Source organism: Mya arenaria, chromosome 1, assembly GCF_026914265.1.
Source record: "Mya arenaria isolate MELC-2E11 chromosome 1, ASM2691426v1".
In the NCBI taxonomy this organism is placed as follows: domain Eukaryota; kingdom Metazoa; phylum Mollusca; class Bivalvia; order Myida; family Myidae; genus Mya; species Mya arenaria.
The window spans coordinates 39,268,089-39,286,480 of record NC_069122.1 but is presented as its reverse complement, the minus strand read 5'-3'; the positions used below and the strand labels follow the sequence as shown (position 1 = coordinate 39,286,480).

General features: G+C 34.1%; 1 protein-coding gene across 1 annotated transcript; it reads right to left on the bottom strand.

Moving 5' to 3' along the window:
- Positions 1 to 4,041: 4,041 nt before the first annotated feature.
- Positions 4,042 to 18,024, bottom strand: LOC128236626 (RAB6A-GEF complex partner protein 2-like). The gene is made up of 9 exons (XM_052951606.1): positions 17,942 to 18,024; positions 17,438 to 17,612; positions 16,682 to 16,803; positions 16,071 to 16,181; positions 15,394 to 15,543; positions 10,809 to 10,946; positions 9,795 to 9,922; positions 7,579 to 7,756; positions 4,042 to 5,240 (listed from the first exon to the last, which is right to left on the bottom strand). Exons 2-9 carry the CDS (start codon positions 17,536 to 17,538, stop codon positions 5,020 to 5,022), a joined length of 1,149 nt encoding a protein of 382 aa, XP_052807566.1. The 5' UTR covers positions 17,539 to 17,612; positions 17,942 to 18,024; the 3' UTR covers positions 4,042 to 5,019.
- Positions 18,025 to 18,392: the final 368 nt, after the last annotated feature.

The window sequence follows — 18,392 nt, the reverse complement described above, 5'->3', positions numbered from 1 at the left end:
GTCAGAGGTCAAGGTCACAGTGACCTTGAAAGCAAACTCGACAATTCCTGGACCTATGGTCATCAAACTTGACATGAAGGTTGGGCCTGACCAGTAGATGACCCCTCTTGACTTTGGGGGTCATCAGGCCAAGGTCAAGGTCACAGTAACCTTTAACGCAAAAATGTTAACAAATCTTCTCCCAGTGTTATCTCAACAATGCCTGAATCTATGATCATCAAACTTGACATGTAAGTTGGGCCTGAACAGGAGATGACCCTTATTGATTTTAGGAGTCATTGGGTCAAAGGTCAGGTTCACAGTGACCTTAAATGCGAAAATGTTTCAAGTGATAATTGGACAATGCCTGCACCCATGGCCCTCAAACTTGACTTGGAGTTGTGTCTGACCTGTAGATGACCCCTATTGATTTAAGGGGTCAGAGGTCAAGGTCACAGTGACCTTGAAAGCAAACTCGACAATTCCTGGACCTATGGTCATCAAACTTGACATGAAGGTTGGGCCTGACCAGTAGATGAACCCTCTTGACTTTGGGGGTCATCAGGCCAAGGTCAAGGTCACAGTAACCTTTAATGCAAAAAAGTTACAAATCTTCTCCCAGTGATATCTCAACAATGCCTGAATCTATGATCATCAAACTTGACATTTAAGTTGGGCCTGACCAGGAGATGACCCTTATTGATTTTAGGAGTCATTGGGTCAAAGGTCAGGTTCACAGTGACCTTGAATGCGAAAATGTTTCAAGTGATAATTGGACAATGCCTGCACCCATGGCCCTCAAACTTGACTTGGAGTTGTGTCTGACCTGTAGATGACCCCTTATGATTTAAGGGGTCATTGGATCAAAGGTCAAGGTTACAGTGACCTTGAACGAAAAATGCTTGTCTGTGTGATAACTTGTCAATGCCTGCACCCATGGCCCTCAAACTTAACATTTAGATTTTTGGTGACCAGCTGATGACTATGATGGATTTTGAGGTCATAGAGTCAAAGGTCATGGTCATAACACACTCTATCCTCAAACTTTGAATGGTCATAATCTTAAAACTGCCTCAACGGCATACAATGTTAGCGACAAATCAGCTGTCATTTCGGTCCATGCATATTTCATTCAATTGTCCATATAATCCTGACAACATGGCGCTCAGGGGGGGGGGGCATAATGTTTGACAAACATCTCTTGTTACATTAATGAAACGAGTTCAAATAATTGAATAAAATACTTAACGAAACATATATTTATTAATCGACAAAAGTTCATAAATGTTCGCTAACAATTGAATACTCGAAATTCGTTTGGTTAACTGAAGGTTTTTGATTACATAGTTTGTGTATATATCGGTGCATTATATTATAATGAAGAATATTTAACGAAGATTTGAAATAGCTCTTTTTCATTTAGGGCATATTGTAAGTCTTTGGCACAATGATTCATAAAAAAATTGTAAATATTATGACCGCATATTTATACTAGTTAACTATGTTGCGGAAGACGCGCATATTGAAATTTTGGCATATTTGTGGATTATCGTGGATGTTTTAAAAAATATATTTCCATTTGTTTAATTCAGTCATCATAGATTATTCTTTGATGCTATTAAGTTTAGTGTTGTAGTTTCGGCATGGTTTTGGATTATAAAGGTTGTTGTAAAGTAGATATATTTAGTGAATGACGCGCATGTTGTATTTTCGGCTTGTCAAAAATTATCGCGGATGTTACGAATTAATATATTTTGTGAATGACGCGCATGTTGCTTTTTCAGCTTGGCGTGAATTATCGCGGTTGTTTCCAATTCAATCTATTTTGTGAATGACACGCATATTGTATTTGGACTGTTTCAAATAAAGGACACCATTAAGTTTTTCTATTGTATAATTATTTTTTGATAAGCAATATGCACAATTCACTGTTTTACATTTATGTACCAAGTTTTTGCACTACTTTGCAAAGTTTGATTAGAATATGTCAGACCAAAACAAAATAATTTAAAAACAAAACTCAGCAAAGGTGTCAGGAGTGCAACAGATATTTGTGACATTTACAATAACATGGATAATTTGAATGACTCTTATAACGTAAATCTTTCATTTATCAGTTTAAATCCAACTGTTTCTATTAGTTAAAAATCTAAACTTAAGCTGATTTTCCTCAGAATGCTAGTATTTGTAGTTATATTGTAAAACCATGGCAATGAACAAATATACTATAAAAAAATGTACAAACAATTAAGGAAACTTTTCAAAAGAAAGGCTTAAACTTCTAGTGCAAGTATTTTTACGTGTTGCGAATAATTTGTTTAAAGTTGTACGTATTTCCTCCGATTGTGTTTGTATTTGCCTTAAATAAAAAATTGTAAGACTTGTTGTACTAAGTTGCTTAAATTGTAGTTGCATGCTCATGTATTTGTTATAAAGGTCGTTTTTGCCTCGACAATTTGTGAATCAAATTTGTTTATTTACCTTATATTCTTCAACACGTATGTTGTGCTTTGACACTCTTTTATTTGCCGAGAAGTTGTTTTATCTGGATGTATGTGTATCCCCTCATAATGTTAATATTTGCTTAAACACCTCAAATGAGCATAACTTACAAATAAATGTATTTGTCTACATACTGTTTTTGCTTTGAATCTGAATTATTTTGCCTTGAAACTAAACGTTGCCTTCAAACCTTGAAACTGTACAGTTACTTATATTTGCTTCGATACATTGTATTTGCCCTTAAACTTTATGTTTGTAAATTTCTCGATAGAGCATATTTTGCCTCGATTTCTTTTCTTCCTCGAGCTCATTTCCTTTTACCTGATGATATAAAGGTATGTAAGTGCTTTGATAGTGTATGTTTTACATTGAAAATACATATGTGTGGCTGCATGTATTTTGTTCGTTGATGATGAATATATATATCTTGATAAATATGCATGTATTTATCTTGGTGATGCATACATTTATCTTTTTAATGAATGTATCTACCTTGATAATGCATGCATACACATGGGCAATGCACGTCATTTTATTGCATGTATTTACCTTGATAATATTGTTGTGCCCAAATCTTTGGACACAAGAGACAATAATTTTAATTTAAAATTGTAATTGTTATTTTCATTAATACATACCTAAAATATAAATGTTTTATTATTATTATATGAGGATTGACCTTATTTATTTTTACCCGATTCTATTCAGAACATGATGACATTCGGAGGGGTAAAATATCATGAACTGAGTCTGGATTTACATTTGTAAAAAGTGCACTTCAGATACACGTTACCCCACCCGTTAATTGTAAGCATTTAGTGAACTTTTACAACAAAGGCATGCTTTTAAATTCAAAACGTTCAACAATAGCTTTCTTCGATATGTAGTTTGGAAGAATATGTAATTTTTCAGTGTGACACACTTTTTCATTGATATTTGATCAAGTGACATTCTTTTGATGCGACTGGACCCAAAGTCTAATCCGACCTTGATAAAAAGGGTACACTTTTGATACGACTTGAACAAAAGTTATTCAGTATGTCCTAGTCACCTGAATTCTTGAGTGCAAACGAATATTTGCGAATATTATTACATATGGCCTAGTCTTTTGCCATACGTGAACCACAACTGAAGTTGACTTCTGAATGTTTACTTCAGACAAAAATTCACACTGATGTTTATAAATACTGTTAAGACAGTGGAGCCTGTAATTTTCATAAATTATGCCCAGCACTCGTTCAATCTTCTCAGTTAATCAAGGGGCATGACTCAAAATGTTTTTCACCCAGATTAGTAGGACTTGCTCACTACCAAACCACGTTTATTATAATTGAAAACATGTGTACCAAGTTTCATACTAATCTTGAATCATCAATGAAATAATTCGCCTTTTTTCTTTGAAAAACGAACTTAACAGGACGTAAATTTCACATCCTTTCATGTTGTGCTCCCATAAATTCAAGTTAAATTGTCGGAGTAATCTTACAACAAATGTCTTCAACGCTACCATTTAGATTTTCTCTAAAAATCGAAATGTTCTGACAAGAAAATATGCAGCACTTAAAACAGTTATTACAATTTAATTGTCACCAGTGACACAAGAGTAAAACACATTTCAGTCCTATTTGGCACCAAAATCTAGTCACAAACACGGTTAAACTGAACACATGAAACTCGCATTAAAATCATGTAATGCAACACATTTGTCATACGTTCATAAAAAGTCCTAACAACTGTTTTTCTTTCACGTTTTTACATCCCTAATGTGACAATTTATACAAACTGATGTGTACATGTATTATAAAAGTGCCATGTGATACATTGTCAGACCTGGTACAATACTGTTCAGCACCATTTTCTCTTCACTTTTCCACAACAGTTATGTGAGTAAGTTTCACACAATTATTGAGAGTAGCATTTTTTATTACTTTTCCCCATTTTTTCTTTTCCATAATGTGACTAGATGTATGTGTCAGTTTCAAAAGCATCCAACTATAAACATGCACAGGAGTTTTACAAATGATTTCTTTCACGTATTTACATCCACAATGCGGCAAATTTTACACATTCATGAAATGTGATCTAAAATGTGCCATTAAACATGATACACATCGGCCCATTGTGTCTGAGACTTAAATGAAAGTTTTTACAACATTTTTGCCTTCAATTCTACCCTTACATATTCAAATGTCACATAGTTATGGATTGTTGCAATTTTTCCCCATTTATGCTCTTTCATAGGGTGACATAGTTGAACACATTAACTCATAACTCTATCAGTTTCAAAAGCAGGCCACTGGAAGCATGCGTAGGGTTTAAGCAACATATTTGTCACTTCTTCACATCCATAATGCGACAAGTTTAAAACGGTTCTGTAGTGTATTTTAGATGAGTCATGCCACACATTTATCAGACATTCAACGAAAGTTTTAACAACGTTTGTCTACGTTTTTCACCAACCCTTATGCATATGAATTTTACACATTTATTGAGTGAAGCACTACTTTTTTCCCATTTTTACATCCATTATGTAAAGTATCACACATTTACGGTGTGTAGCAATTTCAGCAGCGTCACGCTGGACGCATGTACAGGGTTGGAGGGGAATATCTTCACAGGGAGGTCCCAGACCATAGTTTCCACATTCATACTGGCTGGTCCCCTCCATGATGTACTACCGTCCTCGTTGGTACGGGTTTCCCCCTGCATCGCATCGTTCGAGGTAACAAACTCAAAGTGTAGGCGCCATCTCTGACATACTGAAAATCAGAACAAAACAAGGTTTTTTCTTATTTACAACAAACTAGACATAAAGTAAGACAATGAGCAGATTGTTCAGAACTTTGTTACAGTTAACATTAACAACATTTTGGAAGCGGTTCAGAAATATGTTATAGTCAAAATTAACAACATTTAGCTAGCAGTTCAGAACTATGTTACAGTTAACATTAACAACATTTAGCTAACTTCAAAACTATGTTACAGTTAACATAAACAACATTTGGCCAGCTGTTCAGAACTATGTAGCAGTTAACATTAACAACAATGGGCCAGCAGTTCAGAACTTTGTTACAGTAAACATTAACAAGAGTGGGCCAACGGTTCAGAACTTTGTTACAGTTAACATTAACAACATTGTGCCAGCGGTTCAGAACTTTGTTACAGTTAACATTAACAACATTGGGCCAGCGGTTCAGATATTTGTTACAGTTAACATTTTCAAAACTGGGGCAGCAGTTCAGAACTTCGTTATAGTTGACAGTATTGGGTCGAGTTACACCATTGGGTCAACAGTTCAGAATGTTTTGATGGTTAACATAATTGGGTCAAGCTACACCATCGGGTCAACAGTTCAGAATGTTTTGACAGTTAACATTATTGGGTCGAGTTACACCATTGGGTCAACAGTTCAGAATGTTTTGACAGTTAACATAATGGGGTCGAGTTACACCATTGGGTCAACAGTTCAGAATGTTTTGATGGTTATCATAATTGGGTCAAGCTACACCAATGGGTCAACAGTTCAGAATGTTTTGACAGTTATCATAATTGGGTCAAGCTACACCATCGGGTCAACAGTTCAGAATGTTTTGACAGTTATCATAATTGGGTCAAGCTACACCATCGGGTCAACAGTTCAGAATGTTTTGACAGTTAACATAATTGGGTCAAGCTACACCATCGGGTCAACAGTTCAGAATGTTTTGACAGTTAACATTATTGGGTCGAGTTACACCAATGGGTCAACAGTTCAGAATGTTTTGACAGTTAACATAATTGGGTTGAGTTACACCATTGGGTCAACAATTCAGAATGTTTTGACAGTTAACATAATTGGGTTGAGTTACACCATTGGGTCAACAGTTCAGAATGTTTTGACAGTTAACATAATTACCATTGGGTCAACAGTTCAGAATGTTTTGACAGTTAACATAATTGGGTCAAGCTACACCATCAGGTCAACAGTTCAGAATGTTTTGACAGTTAACATAATTGGGTTGAGTTACACCATTGGGTCAACAGTTCAGAATGTTTTGACAGTTAACATAATTGGGTTGAGTTACACCATTGGGTCAACAGTTCAGAATGTTTTGACAGTTAACATAATTGGGTCAAGCTACACCATCAGGTCAACAGTTCAGAATGTTTTGACAGCTAATATTATTGGGTCGAGTTACACCATTGGGTCAACAGTTCAGAATGTTTTGACAGTTAACATAATTGGGTCAAGCTACACCATCGGGTCAACAGTTCAGAATGTTTTGACAGTTAACATAATTGGGCTGAGTTCCAACGTTTGGTCAACAGTTCAGAATGTTTTGACAGTTAACATAATTGGGTCGAGTTACACCATTGGGTCAAATACGTTACACCATTGGGTCAACAGTTCAGAATGTTTTGACAGTTAACATAATTGGGTTGAGTTACACCATTGGGTCAACAGTTCAGAATGTTTTGACAGTTAACATAATTGGGTTGAGTTACACCATTGGGTCAACAGTTCAGAATGTTTTGACAGTTAACATAATTGGGTTGAGTTACACCATTGGGTCAAATACGTTACACCATTGGGTCAACAGTCTAGAATGTTTTGACAGTTAACAGAATTGGGCTAAATTACAGTTAACGTTATTAGTTAACTGTTCAGAAATGTTTGACAGTTAACAACATTGTAAGAGATTCAAGAGTCTCCTGAAACACAAACTTGACTCCTCCTCCTATAGAAATACATATGTATGAATATTGTGTGCAAGGGATTGGAAGGATAGTACGGTAAGTAATTATCCATAAAAGTCACAGTTGGTCAAGCACCAGACTTGCAGCAAAAGCCTGTGAGATATAATTTTCAAATAAATTGTGAATACTCAATTACAAAGGTATTCCAGTTACTGTTGCCTGGCTTGGGCATATTTAAGTTTGGTTGCTGGTAAACAACCCTTACAAGTTGGTTTTATCCTGGTACTCCAGTTCTGCTCACAAAACAAGATCACACTCTGCCCAACATTGTGTGAATGTGAGTGACTTAGCAAACGTGTAAGTCAATATAACTTCTTTCACAACTGTTGCAAAAATACATTAGTTTAAACTAATACTAACCTATATCAGTTATAAAGCATGGTGTCGCAGTCAGGGGGACTGGTATACTGAAGTGAGACTTGAGCGTGTGTAAACACATGTCCTGGTGTCGCACATACGACGTCAACGAACTACCCTGTGTGTTCTTCTTTCGACACTCCTCTGAGATTGTCTCTTCACTTTGTAATGTTACGCAATACTAAACAAAATACAAGTAATAAAGGTCAAAAATGTATTTTTTTGAGTCAAAATAAAATTCTCTATGTGGTTTAGTAATTGTTAAAGTTTACCTGATACAACAACTTAAGTCTTTAATTAGGGATATCCTTTGTAAATAGCCTTATTACAGATAAAGATCAATAGTATTCAAACACTTAAAGGGGTTGTATGATGAAATAGCGAAAAAAAAAAAATTGTCGAAAACTGACATAAACTTGGTATTGATGTGTACAATTCATTGAAACTTACTAACTGAAGTACCACATTGTTTACAATTAATATGTTTTTCAGAGTTTTTCGTATTTTTCCATTAAAAAAGATTACTAGGTATGTCTAGTAGAATTCATTCCTTATGCATGATTGGCTAGTCGATGTTATCACGTGATATTACCAAGTTAGGTATATAGCTAAAATATGCCGACCGATTAGGGTAAACCTTTGTAGCACAGTGGATACAACACTGGACTGCAATTTTGGCGACACCAGTTCGAACCCGGTCTCCGACTCGATATTATTATTACATTTTGGTATTGTTTTTACAATTATGAAATCAAAGAGTAAAACATCTTTTAGTTAATTGTCCTGAGATTCCTTACAGTAAAAAACCTTTTTTTTTTTGCCAATCTGGTGTACAGTCCCTTTAAGAAATTTTAACTGTTTAAAAAGATATGCAATTGGCATTATAGTCCTAACTCATTTTGAAGAGTAGCTTGTATTTTGTATTCTTACTTATGACTTATCACAATATCAATCTCAACTCATTTAACCACATAATATTAAAAGTTATCAAAAATCATCTATGCTTTTACACCTTTTAAAAGCACATTAACTCACGTCAAGATTCAAAAAAAAAATACATTCTGAATACAAAAAAAAATTGTTTTTGATCAATAACTACAAGTACATGTTTTGCTCTAAAATTATTGTGTTCTTTTAAATATTAACAAAAGGATTTAATCAAGACGTATTACTTCAAAATATGCTTGTAAAAAGAGCACAAAAATATGTTTCAGATAACTTTGATGTTTATGTTAAAGCTGCACTCTCACAGATATACCATTTTTACAACTCTTTTATTTTTTGTCTTGGAAAGGGAAATATTTTGTGGAAATATCTGCAAACCATTGATATAAGATTGCTGACAAAAATCAAATCGTAGATTTTCATATATATCTGTTTGAAAATTAATGTTTTATGGCTTAAAGCGTTACTAACGGTTTAAGAAAAATACATAAAACATCAATTTTTTAACTTAAGTATTAAAATCTGCGATCTAATTTTTTGTCAGCAGTCTTATACAACTGGTTTCCATGGATTTTTGCAATAATTGGCTCTTTCCAAGACAAAAAATAAAAAAAAATGTCAAAACGTTCAATCTGTGAGAGTGCAGCTTTAAAGGAGCTAGACACCAGATGATACACTTGCAAGAAAAAAAGCAAATTGTCAAAAATTACATACAATTGACATTTTTGTGTACAACGGATTGAATATTACTTACTGATGTATGATACCCCAAGTCGCCCCCTCGCGAGAGCCCTGGTATCACATGGCTTATGACACATGCATCTTTCAGTTTTGCCAATTTAAAATTTACTGGGGTTGTCTACCTTGTAAAGCTCAGTAAGGTTTAAAATAGTGTCGGTATATTCATCTGTACTCATAAACTGATATAATTTAAACTGGGAAACCATTATGCACTATTTAAAATAGGAATACAGATTTGACAGCAGCATGATTGTTGCATTTTTATTTTAACCATGTAAAGTTATGTATTATTGGTCTCCTACTAGCTCCCATAGACAATCCTGGACTTGTTTTAATGAAATACTGCATTTGCCGATTTTTGGACCATATGGTGTCTAGCCCCTTTAAATGGGTTGTGATTAGACTTGTGTATTTGTGTGCTATTTGGCCTGAGAACAACAATTACTATATGTGTATGCTACACTATATCATTATAATATAGATTAAGACTAAGCCTGACATATTAGTTTAGTACTGAGACAAAACACACAAACCTGAACACATGGCACTGTGGTATCTGAGAAATCCATGATTCCTATGATATCCTCTCCAAGCTTGAAGGCCGTCTTAAACAGAATACATCGTGCAACACGACCACGGGTGTTTGTGATGTTGTAGGAATCTGAAACACAAATAAAGTACATAATCCCTAGGTGTTTAATCTTCTAACAATGACCTTTTAGCCATGTTCAAGACTGTATATGATATTAGCCTCCTAAATTCCTACTATCCTGTTATTTCAGATATGTACCATTTAAATTTTGATTTTGATATTTATCATTAGTATTTTTGAAACATTTTTCTTCTCTGCTCTGTTTTTATTTGTCTCTATAACTACATGTTTTCCTTGTAATATGCTATGCATTAATTATTTTCTGTCTGTCTGTATCTATAGACATTGGTGGTGTGACGATTCCGGCTGGAAACAATTACCAACAACGATACAATATTTTTAACAATATGGAATCATCAACAATAGTGTCACATAAATGTACATACTAAAGTAAAATGAGGATCTTAAAGTGACAGTCGTATTTGTAATCAAAACATACAGAACACATGTATTTATAACAAACATATATTTTGAGTGATAAACCTTTGTCCACTTAATAAATAATGCATTTATGGAAAATATTAATTACTGATAACAAGATTTTAACCCTGTATTTAATAGCTGAAACGCATAGATATTTAATGACTGGTGGGTCCTAAAAGATTTACATTGATCAACTATCCTCCCGTGTTTTCTGCACCTTTCTTTCAAATTAAACACAGTATCCCACTTTTTTCAATATTTATTGATCCTTTTCGGTAAATTAACACAATTGTGGTACATCTTATTTGGGAGTAAGAGTGCATCTTTAACAATATACATACGAAAGTAAAATGATCTTAAGATGAGTAATGCCACATCATAAACATGTAAACACTTTCTACAGTAATCATCAAATATTCCAGAAGCACAAATTTCCACAAACAGGAGATAAAATACAAAATTCAATACATACGGGGTCCCTTCCTGGCTGTGACAGTCTCCAGAATATGTAAAGCCACATCCATGACTGTATCCTCTTTCTTTGAAAGCAAGAACGGATTTGAAGGCTGAACCTCTTCCGGGTCAAGGTACACCGATAGGTCATTGAGGCCTGCGTGGGAGGTAAGGAAATTATATTTTAACAGAATAAGAGCAAGATCATCTAGCCTGTCAATTATCTCTGGCCTTAACTTCTCTTCCCTTCGAAATTTGTTATTAAATATATTCATATCTAGGTACATGTTTCCTAGCTTTTTTAATGCGAAAGTTTAAGCTAAAAAATAACCTTTACAACTGTACAATAGTCTGAAGTTAACAGATCTCAATCCAGATTTCTGAGGCTTAATCCTGAACATAAGAACTCTGTCTCATATAACATATATCCTTTGTATGGCAGTACATTTTATTGGTATTATTAATATCCTGAAATTAATATATGGTGTCAAAATGATGATACTTTAATAAACGATTAAACTCTAATAAAAGCTCTAATGCACATGAATAATATTCTTAAATAAATTTCTGACACATTTTGAAATGTACATTTTGTAGTTATTTAGAGCTGCACTCTCACTGGTTTATCATTTTTACAACTTTTTTTTATTTTTTGTCTTGGAATTTAAGAGCAAATTTTTGCTGAAATATTTGCAAACCAATGATATAAGATTGCGGACAAAAAATCAGAACGTAGATTTTCATATTTCCATTTCAATAAATAATTTAATAATGTTTTATGGCTTAAACTGTTACTACTTCTTAAAATATCAATTTTTGAACTTATATATAAAAATCTGTGATCTGATTTTTTTGTCAGCAGTCTTATATAACTGGTTTCCATGAATTTTCGCAAAAAAATTGGCTCGCTCCAAGACAAAAAATAAAAAAAGTCAAAACGTTCAATCTGTGAGAGTGCAGCTTTAAATCAAATAGGGGCATATAGGGGACAGTGGGTAAATCCGGAGAGGCAGTACGGTACCATAAGACCGCCACCGAAATACAGTTGGCAGAGTTTATATCATAAAGGATTATCGATGCATGGAGCATCCCTTTTGTATGGATTTTGACAATTTTCACTACCTCAGAGTCAGGGGATTGGATTTAGAAAACACCATCCATCCCTCGCCACCTAAAAATTGCCCAATTAGACATTTAATGTCCATTTGGGAGACCAATAAACCCCGAATACAGCAGAATGCACTAATTTAGACTAAACTAGTCAGAACTTTTATTTAAGGAACATATCCCACTCTTCCTCCCCCCACCCATACACCAAATTTCAACCCTATACTTTGCAGGTCCAGAAGAGGGTGCAGACTTCCAAAGTCATGACCCCTGGGTGTGCCCCCCTCAGCCTCAAAACCTGGAGCTGCCCCTGGATACATCCAGACAAAAGTGTTCGGAAAATCAAACTCTGTCATGAAAATAAGCTTCTTTACAGCAATTTGCCAAAAAATGCTGAAACTTAAACATGCAAAGTCATCTTCCTGTCATTACTATCACAGTTAATTGACAAGATGCACGTAATTCTTGCTCAACCATTTAAATGAATGCTAATGTAATGATTATATGGAACCATGGCATCTGCACATCAGCCTCAAAATCATATCATGCTGTTAGTTCAGAGTTATTATTGCGTCTGTTGTTGTTGTTATCATTACAATCATTTTCAAAAGCTATTTCGTCCCTTGCCACATGCTCTCATTACAAGCACAGACATGTTTAATTCTCAGACCTGGAATATTCAACACTGGATTACAACTACCAAACTTGTTGTTTTATGAGGGAAAAGTACACAAAAAAAATGTTGTATAGTTAATCCCTTCAGATGCTTAGCAAGTACTAATGCACCAGTCAATTGTAACCATGGGCCCCAAGGTCCGGGGGTATACCGGGGATAGCTGGGGATATGGGCCGTGATTTTACTTTTCAGGTGGCCCTGCAGTGCTGGGGAAGGTATGCCACATCGTTGGCAACCACTGTACTTTCTTCTGTTACACTTCATACATAATGTGGGACAATTGACTGACAAAATCTCGTTTTAATGAATATGCATGAGGCAGGAGAGACAACCCTTCTTCCAATGAATTTGCATGTTACACTCAAATATTGTTGAATAACTGTACAGTGTCAGTAGCCTCTGTGGCCATGTGGTCTTGACAACTGCCTAATATTATTGTACTGAGAAGGCGGACCCGGTTCAACTCCAGCAATCGCCAGAATATTTTTCAACTGTAAAGCATCTGGTACTTTGCAGAAACAATGAAACTGCCTCATTAATTATTCATGACTACGAGATTTTCCTAGCCAAATTGCCCACGGTACACAAAGAAGCATAACGTTGTGTGTAACGGGGGTATCCGACTGTGGGTATGCAAATGCTCATCATTTTTTTCTCTCAGATAATCAAAGGGCATAAATCATCAACTATAAAAGGAAGAGTTATGAGCCTTGCTATATATTTGCGTATTGTCTTTGAAAACATGTTTACCAAGTAAAATAAGATCTTGAATAGATTTTTAGTCATGGATAAGATAAAAGTGTTTGCACCATACCAACAATGACACCAAGCTTATCATAATACCTCGACAATTTTTATTTTAAAAATAAAATCCCATGATTCTAAACAGTTTTTTTTCTTTACTTTCACTAATAAACATGCATATTTCAAATGCTGAATACAAGTGAATATATTTATTGTAAAGACTTTTGTGTATGACTGGTAAATTCTTGTATTTCAAAGTTTAAAGTTGGTTCGCTATCTAAATAGCTATTTTCTTCCAATGTTTTATTACACATGTAGCATAGCACTAGCATTCTCGCCTGATTTTACCACATTGTGTTATACTGTAATAAATTTGGCCCAGCCTGTATTCAATCCCACATGATCAATCTTAGTTCTTGTATACTCCAATACCGTTATAAATTGAATACCTCATAGTTTTAAACAAAACAGACAAAGGATGGAATTCACAAAATTCTGGCAAAAGCATTCCATTTCCATAAAAAATCTTACCTTTTTTCAAACCTGCAAATAGTGTTTTCTTTATGTTTTAAAACTAATTCTTTCTAAACACTTTTATAATATGTCATCTAATGATAATGTTAATAAATACACAAGAATGATTGAAACCTGTATAACCCAGCAAAATAACTGGCCGTTTACTGTATGTAATATCTGGGAGTAGGATTGTTATTGGTCCCAGGTAAAATGTACATACTTATTTTTATTAAAAGTTGCTTTCAAAACATACTGTGATAAGAAACAGCCAAATTTGAGAAAACAAACTATCATTGCTTGATATTAAAAGAATATAGTTCAAACTTACAAAAATTTAATGTTAAAAAATAAATCATAATTATTACACAAACAGAAATGGGTTTAGGTTCTTATTTAACCATATTTAACAATAGATAGTATGCAGTTAAAATCTAGAATATAATTGAAATTATAACTTGTGTACATTGATTAGTGACGGAATGGAGCTTTAACTAGATTTATCTCACTATTTTTAGCCTGCATGTAATATAATACAATAATATCCTGGCATTTCATCTACGGTAAAATTCAGTTAACCAATGACGCCTGTTTAAAGTGGAAAAAAAACTGTTACAATTAAAATACCAACAACATTTAAAGAGAAAAGAAAAATATCGGAGAATGTATCATTTAAAACACATTTTGATAATCATGCCAAGGGTTGGACGTAAAATTAGAGAATGTACAGCAAGAAGATTAAGCATTTCCCTTCAAATAAGACAATATCTAAGAATAAACAAGTGACCCATGAGGCCCTATGCTCTACTGGCATGACTTTTTTGGTATTTTTTTTATCAAAACATTTGTTGATAGTAAGGATCACAATGGAAATAAGAATTCTCTATGGCAGTTCCTGTGTTAATCTTCGTGCTGGTGTGTCATGGGTAATCAATATATTCATGTATGGGATATAAATCATATTTTTATATTTACTATACATGTTTTGATTGTTCATACATGTATTATGCACCCCTTTGCAAAATGAATCTATCTATCTATCTTTCTAAAGCACGTACATACTAGTAATAGGCGATATATACTGAACCCACATTCTAAGGGAAGCAATTAATGAACCATATGTTTTCCTGCTTATTTGTAGCAATTGACAAAAGGAGAGTATCAGTACAATAAAACACAACTCTATGTACAAGTTGTCTCCCTTACAGTATATTTTTGATAAAGCTTAATCATTTAAATGGCCATAATAATCCAGTCATGCATTGACGGATCTTACTGGTTTTCGAAAGGAATCAAACTCTCATGGATATCTATCTACTGTATAAGTTTGATTGATATACAATTAAAATTGAAAACTTTATGAAGGTTCGCAGGTAATTTTTTAACAGAAGCAGACGAACATACACCACGCAATCACATAAGCTCTTCTGGCCTTTTGGCCAGTCGAGCAAAAAAAGAGTAGATGAATGGTAATGAATACGCACACATGAAAACGAGAAATACAGTGTTGCGAAATTTTACAAGATTTTACAAACTTTAAAGATCAGATCCCTTAAAACCTTACCATGTAGCACCAGGACCCTGAACGGTATTCTGAGCAGTTTGGTAGGGTGGTTGAGTCTCTGTGTCCCCAGGGTCAGCTTATAGGAATACTTCACCGCCTGGCCCCTAAAGGAGGGTGGGGCATCGACAGGTATTATCTCACTGTATGTAACTGAAGAGGCAGTAAAAAGATTAAAATATCATTATGATACAGGTATACATAAAAACTCATTTTACAGTTTTAGCCAAAATAGAAATTTACTACAAGAGCACTGAAATTAGATGCTAATGAGAATGTTTGTTCATTGGTTTCAGTTGACCAATGAGGCTAGCTTAGTTGTTGATTATTTTTTCAGTTGACCAAGGGATGTAACTTAAGAATCACTAAAGCCAAAATTATGGGCCTTACAATAAATGTGTGGATTATCATATTCATTGTTTGTAAACTAAGTGAAATCACTGATATATAACTAGTATGAATAGGTTTATAATTATAAACAAGTGTAAGATTTTGAAAAACAAAAACAATGACACAAACAACCACATCTCTTATTTTTCTAGAAAAACAAGCAACATAATAACCTCAGGGGATTTTTACAAGAACTGTTGTACTGTTGTCTATTTTTAGAGGCCATAAGAAAGTTCCCCTCGTGGTGAATGAATCCACAACCTCTTGATTAAAAGGCCCTTTAAACTTACAGGTTTTTGACTGGCCTGGATCTATTCGCAAGTCACAAAAGAGTATTCTAGGCTTCGTTGACAGCACTGTCAGTCCTCGCTCGCCTTTGCTGGGAACAAATGATGTGTCACCTGTGTATATATATATAGAACATGTTTTGTGTGAATTGATTATGTTAAATATATTACTGGTAACAAGAGTTTAAGTACTAGATTTCAAATATCCTTATTTTTATGAGAAAAAACAAAAGGCCCACATAGGGCTATGCTCTCTACTACCTTTTTTTGTCCTTCCAAATCTAGTGAATGTATTTTTGGGTAAGCTCCCTTTGAACAGCCTTCATTAGCCTTTATGAATTTCCTTTCATAAAAGCTACGTTGCAACAAAACAATTAAAAAGGGTCAAATATTGTTACTATTTTTTATCTGTACAGAAACAAACTAGCTTTTTAGTTTTTGTTATGATAATTAATGTCAAATGAGTTAAACATGAAAATACATTAAATTAAAAGAGCATTTTTGCATCCACCTATGTTGTGTGCTTTTTAATATCATAGGAGTACATCTAAAGTTGTTAAAAAAAAATACTTGAAATATTTCAAGCACAGCAGACTATAAACAACAAAACTAACTTGAGGTTGAGATGTCTTCTGAAGACAGCTGGTGCATCCTGGGAAGGAAAACTCGACTCTCACTGACAGAACACTGGCAGTTGATTTGAGCACTTGCCCACGACAGACTGTCTGGGCCTTCTCTGTAGGGATATAACGAATATACAATGTATTTTAAACTAGAAATGTAGATGCAGTGATACAGTGTTTGGACCACCTCTTAGGCCACACCAATTTGTTTTTGTTAAATGGATTTCTGCCTAGTGTTCCTTTGGTTGTCAGAGACATATAATAACATTTTTTTGTTGATGCAAACAATACAATATGGCTTTACAAGAAAGTTTTTTGTCAGGTTTCAAATTTTTGGGGTGCAGTTGAATCCCCCACATTGGCACGTGTGAGTTTGGTTGGTAGTTCTGCGGTTTCCACCACAACACCAGACAACACTCTTGCGCATCATCATGCCAACAAGAAAAATAACTTTTAATTTTAAAAATAAATATTATTGTAAATCAAATAAGTTTAAACCAACAAAAATGATTTTGATGGATAATGAATTAAATTTGATAACTGTTACTTGATTTTTATCTCTAAAGTACATGTACAAAGTTCTTTTAAAGAAGAACAATCAATTCTAGCAAGAGTATTTCTTTTCTTTCAATAAGTGATGGAAACCTTTTAACCTCATATAGAAGGGTGAAAGCTAAAGTTTCTTTATTTAATGTCAATCAGAACCATCTCACTATTACCCCTCAACATACATGTATACAAACTTACTGTACTGGCCCAACATTTTTAAATGTGATATCACAGTGCAGAGTTTCTCCAGCCAGGAACACTGTACCTCGCTTCAAGAGGGCAGTAACTTCAATCGTCATGATAGAACGACTTTACCGACCACAAAATGACGTTGATGGCTACTCTGCAGAATTTCCACACTATAACCACTTGTCTTAAAAATAAAAACAATAAAGAAATAAACCTGCTCTGAAGCTATAGCATAAATGTTAATTATCAGAGTTTATTAAAAAAAATAGTATCACTTTTAAAAACAAAATCAATGTGCGTTAGTATGGGTGTCTAATGTTTACACATATATTTACGGAAAACATAGTCTGCAACTACAATGTATACATTTGAAGTAAAATAAAACATGGTTCGAAACGTATGGGTACGAACTTGAGTTTATCTTTAAAACAAAAGACTTTGACAGAGCTTAACGCTTAGATATGTAACCATTGAATTGAAAACAATATCAAATAAATAGAATAAACCTCTTACCTCTATTATTGATAAAAACTAGTAAAGCATTCAGCAATATTTCTTTGACATTTCACCGGAAATAAATTTTGGGCTACATCAAACTATTATAACTGAGATTAACTTACACTATTACACATACATGAAGCTTGTGTTGGATACAAAATTGAAGGCCTTTAAATAAATGAATTATAAAAAAAGATGTTTAGTTTCTTAGCCACTTTTGTAAAAAAGGGATTTGACTTTGTTAAAGCCTCATTGTTTTTACTAAATAGCCCAAACTAGCCAATTAAACCTTTTACTAAATAGTCCAAACTAGCCAATAAAACCTTTTACTAAATAGCCCAAACTAGCCAATTAAACCTTTTACTAAATAGCCCAAACTAGCCAATTAAACCTTTTACTAAATAGTCCAAACTAGCCAATTAAACCTTTTACTAAATAGCCCAAACTAGCCAATTAAACCTTTTAC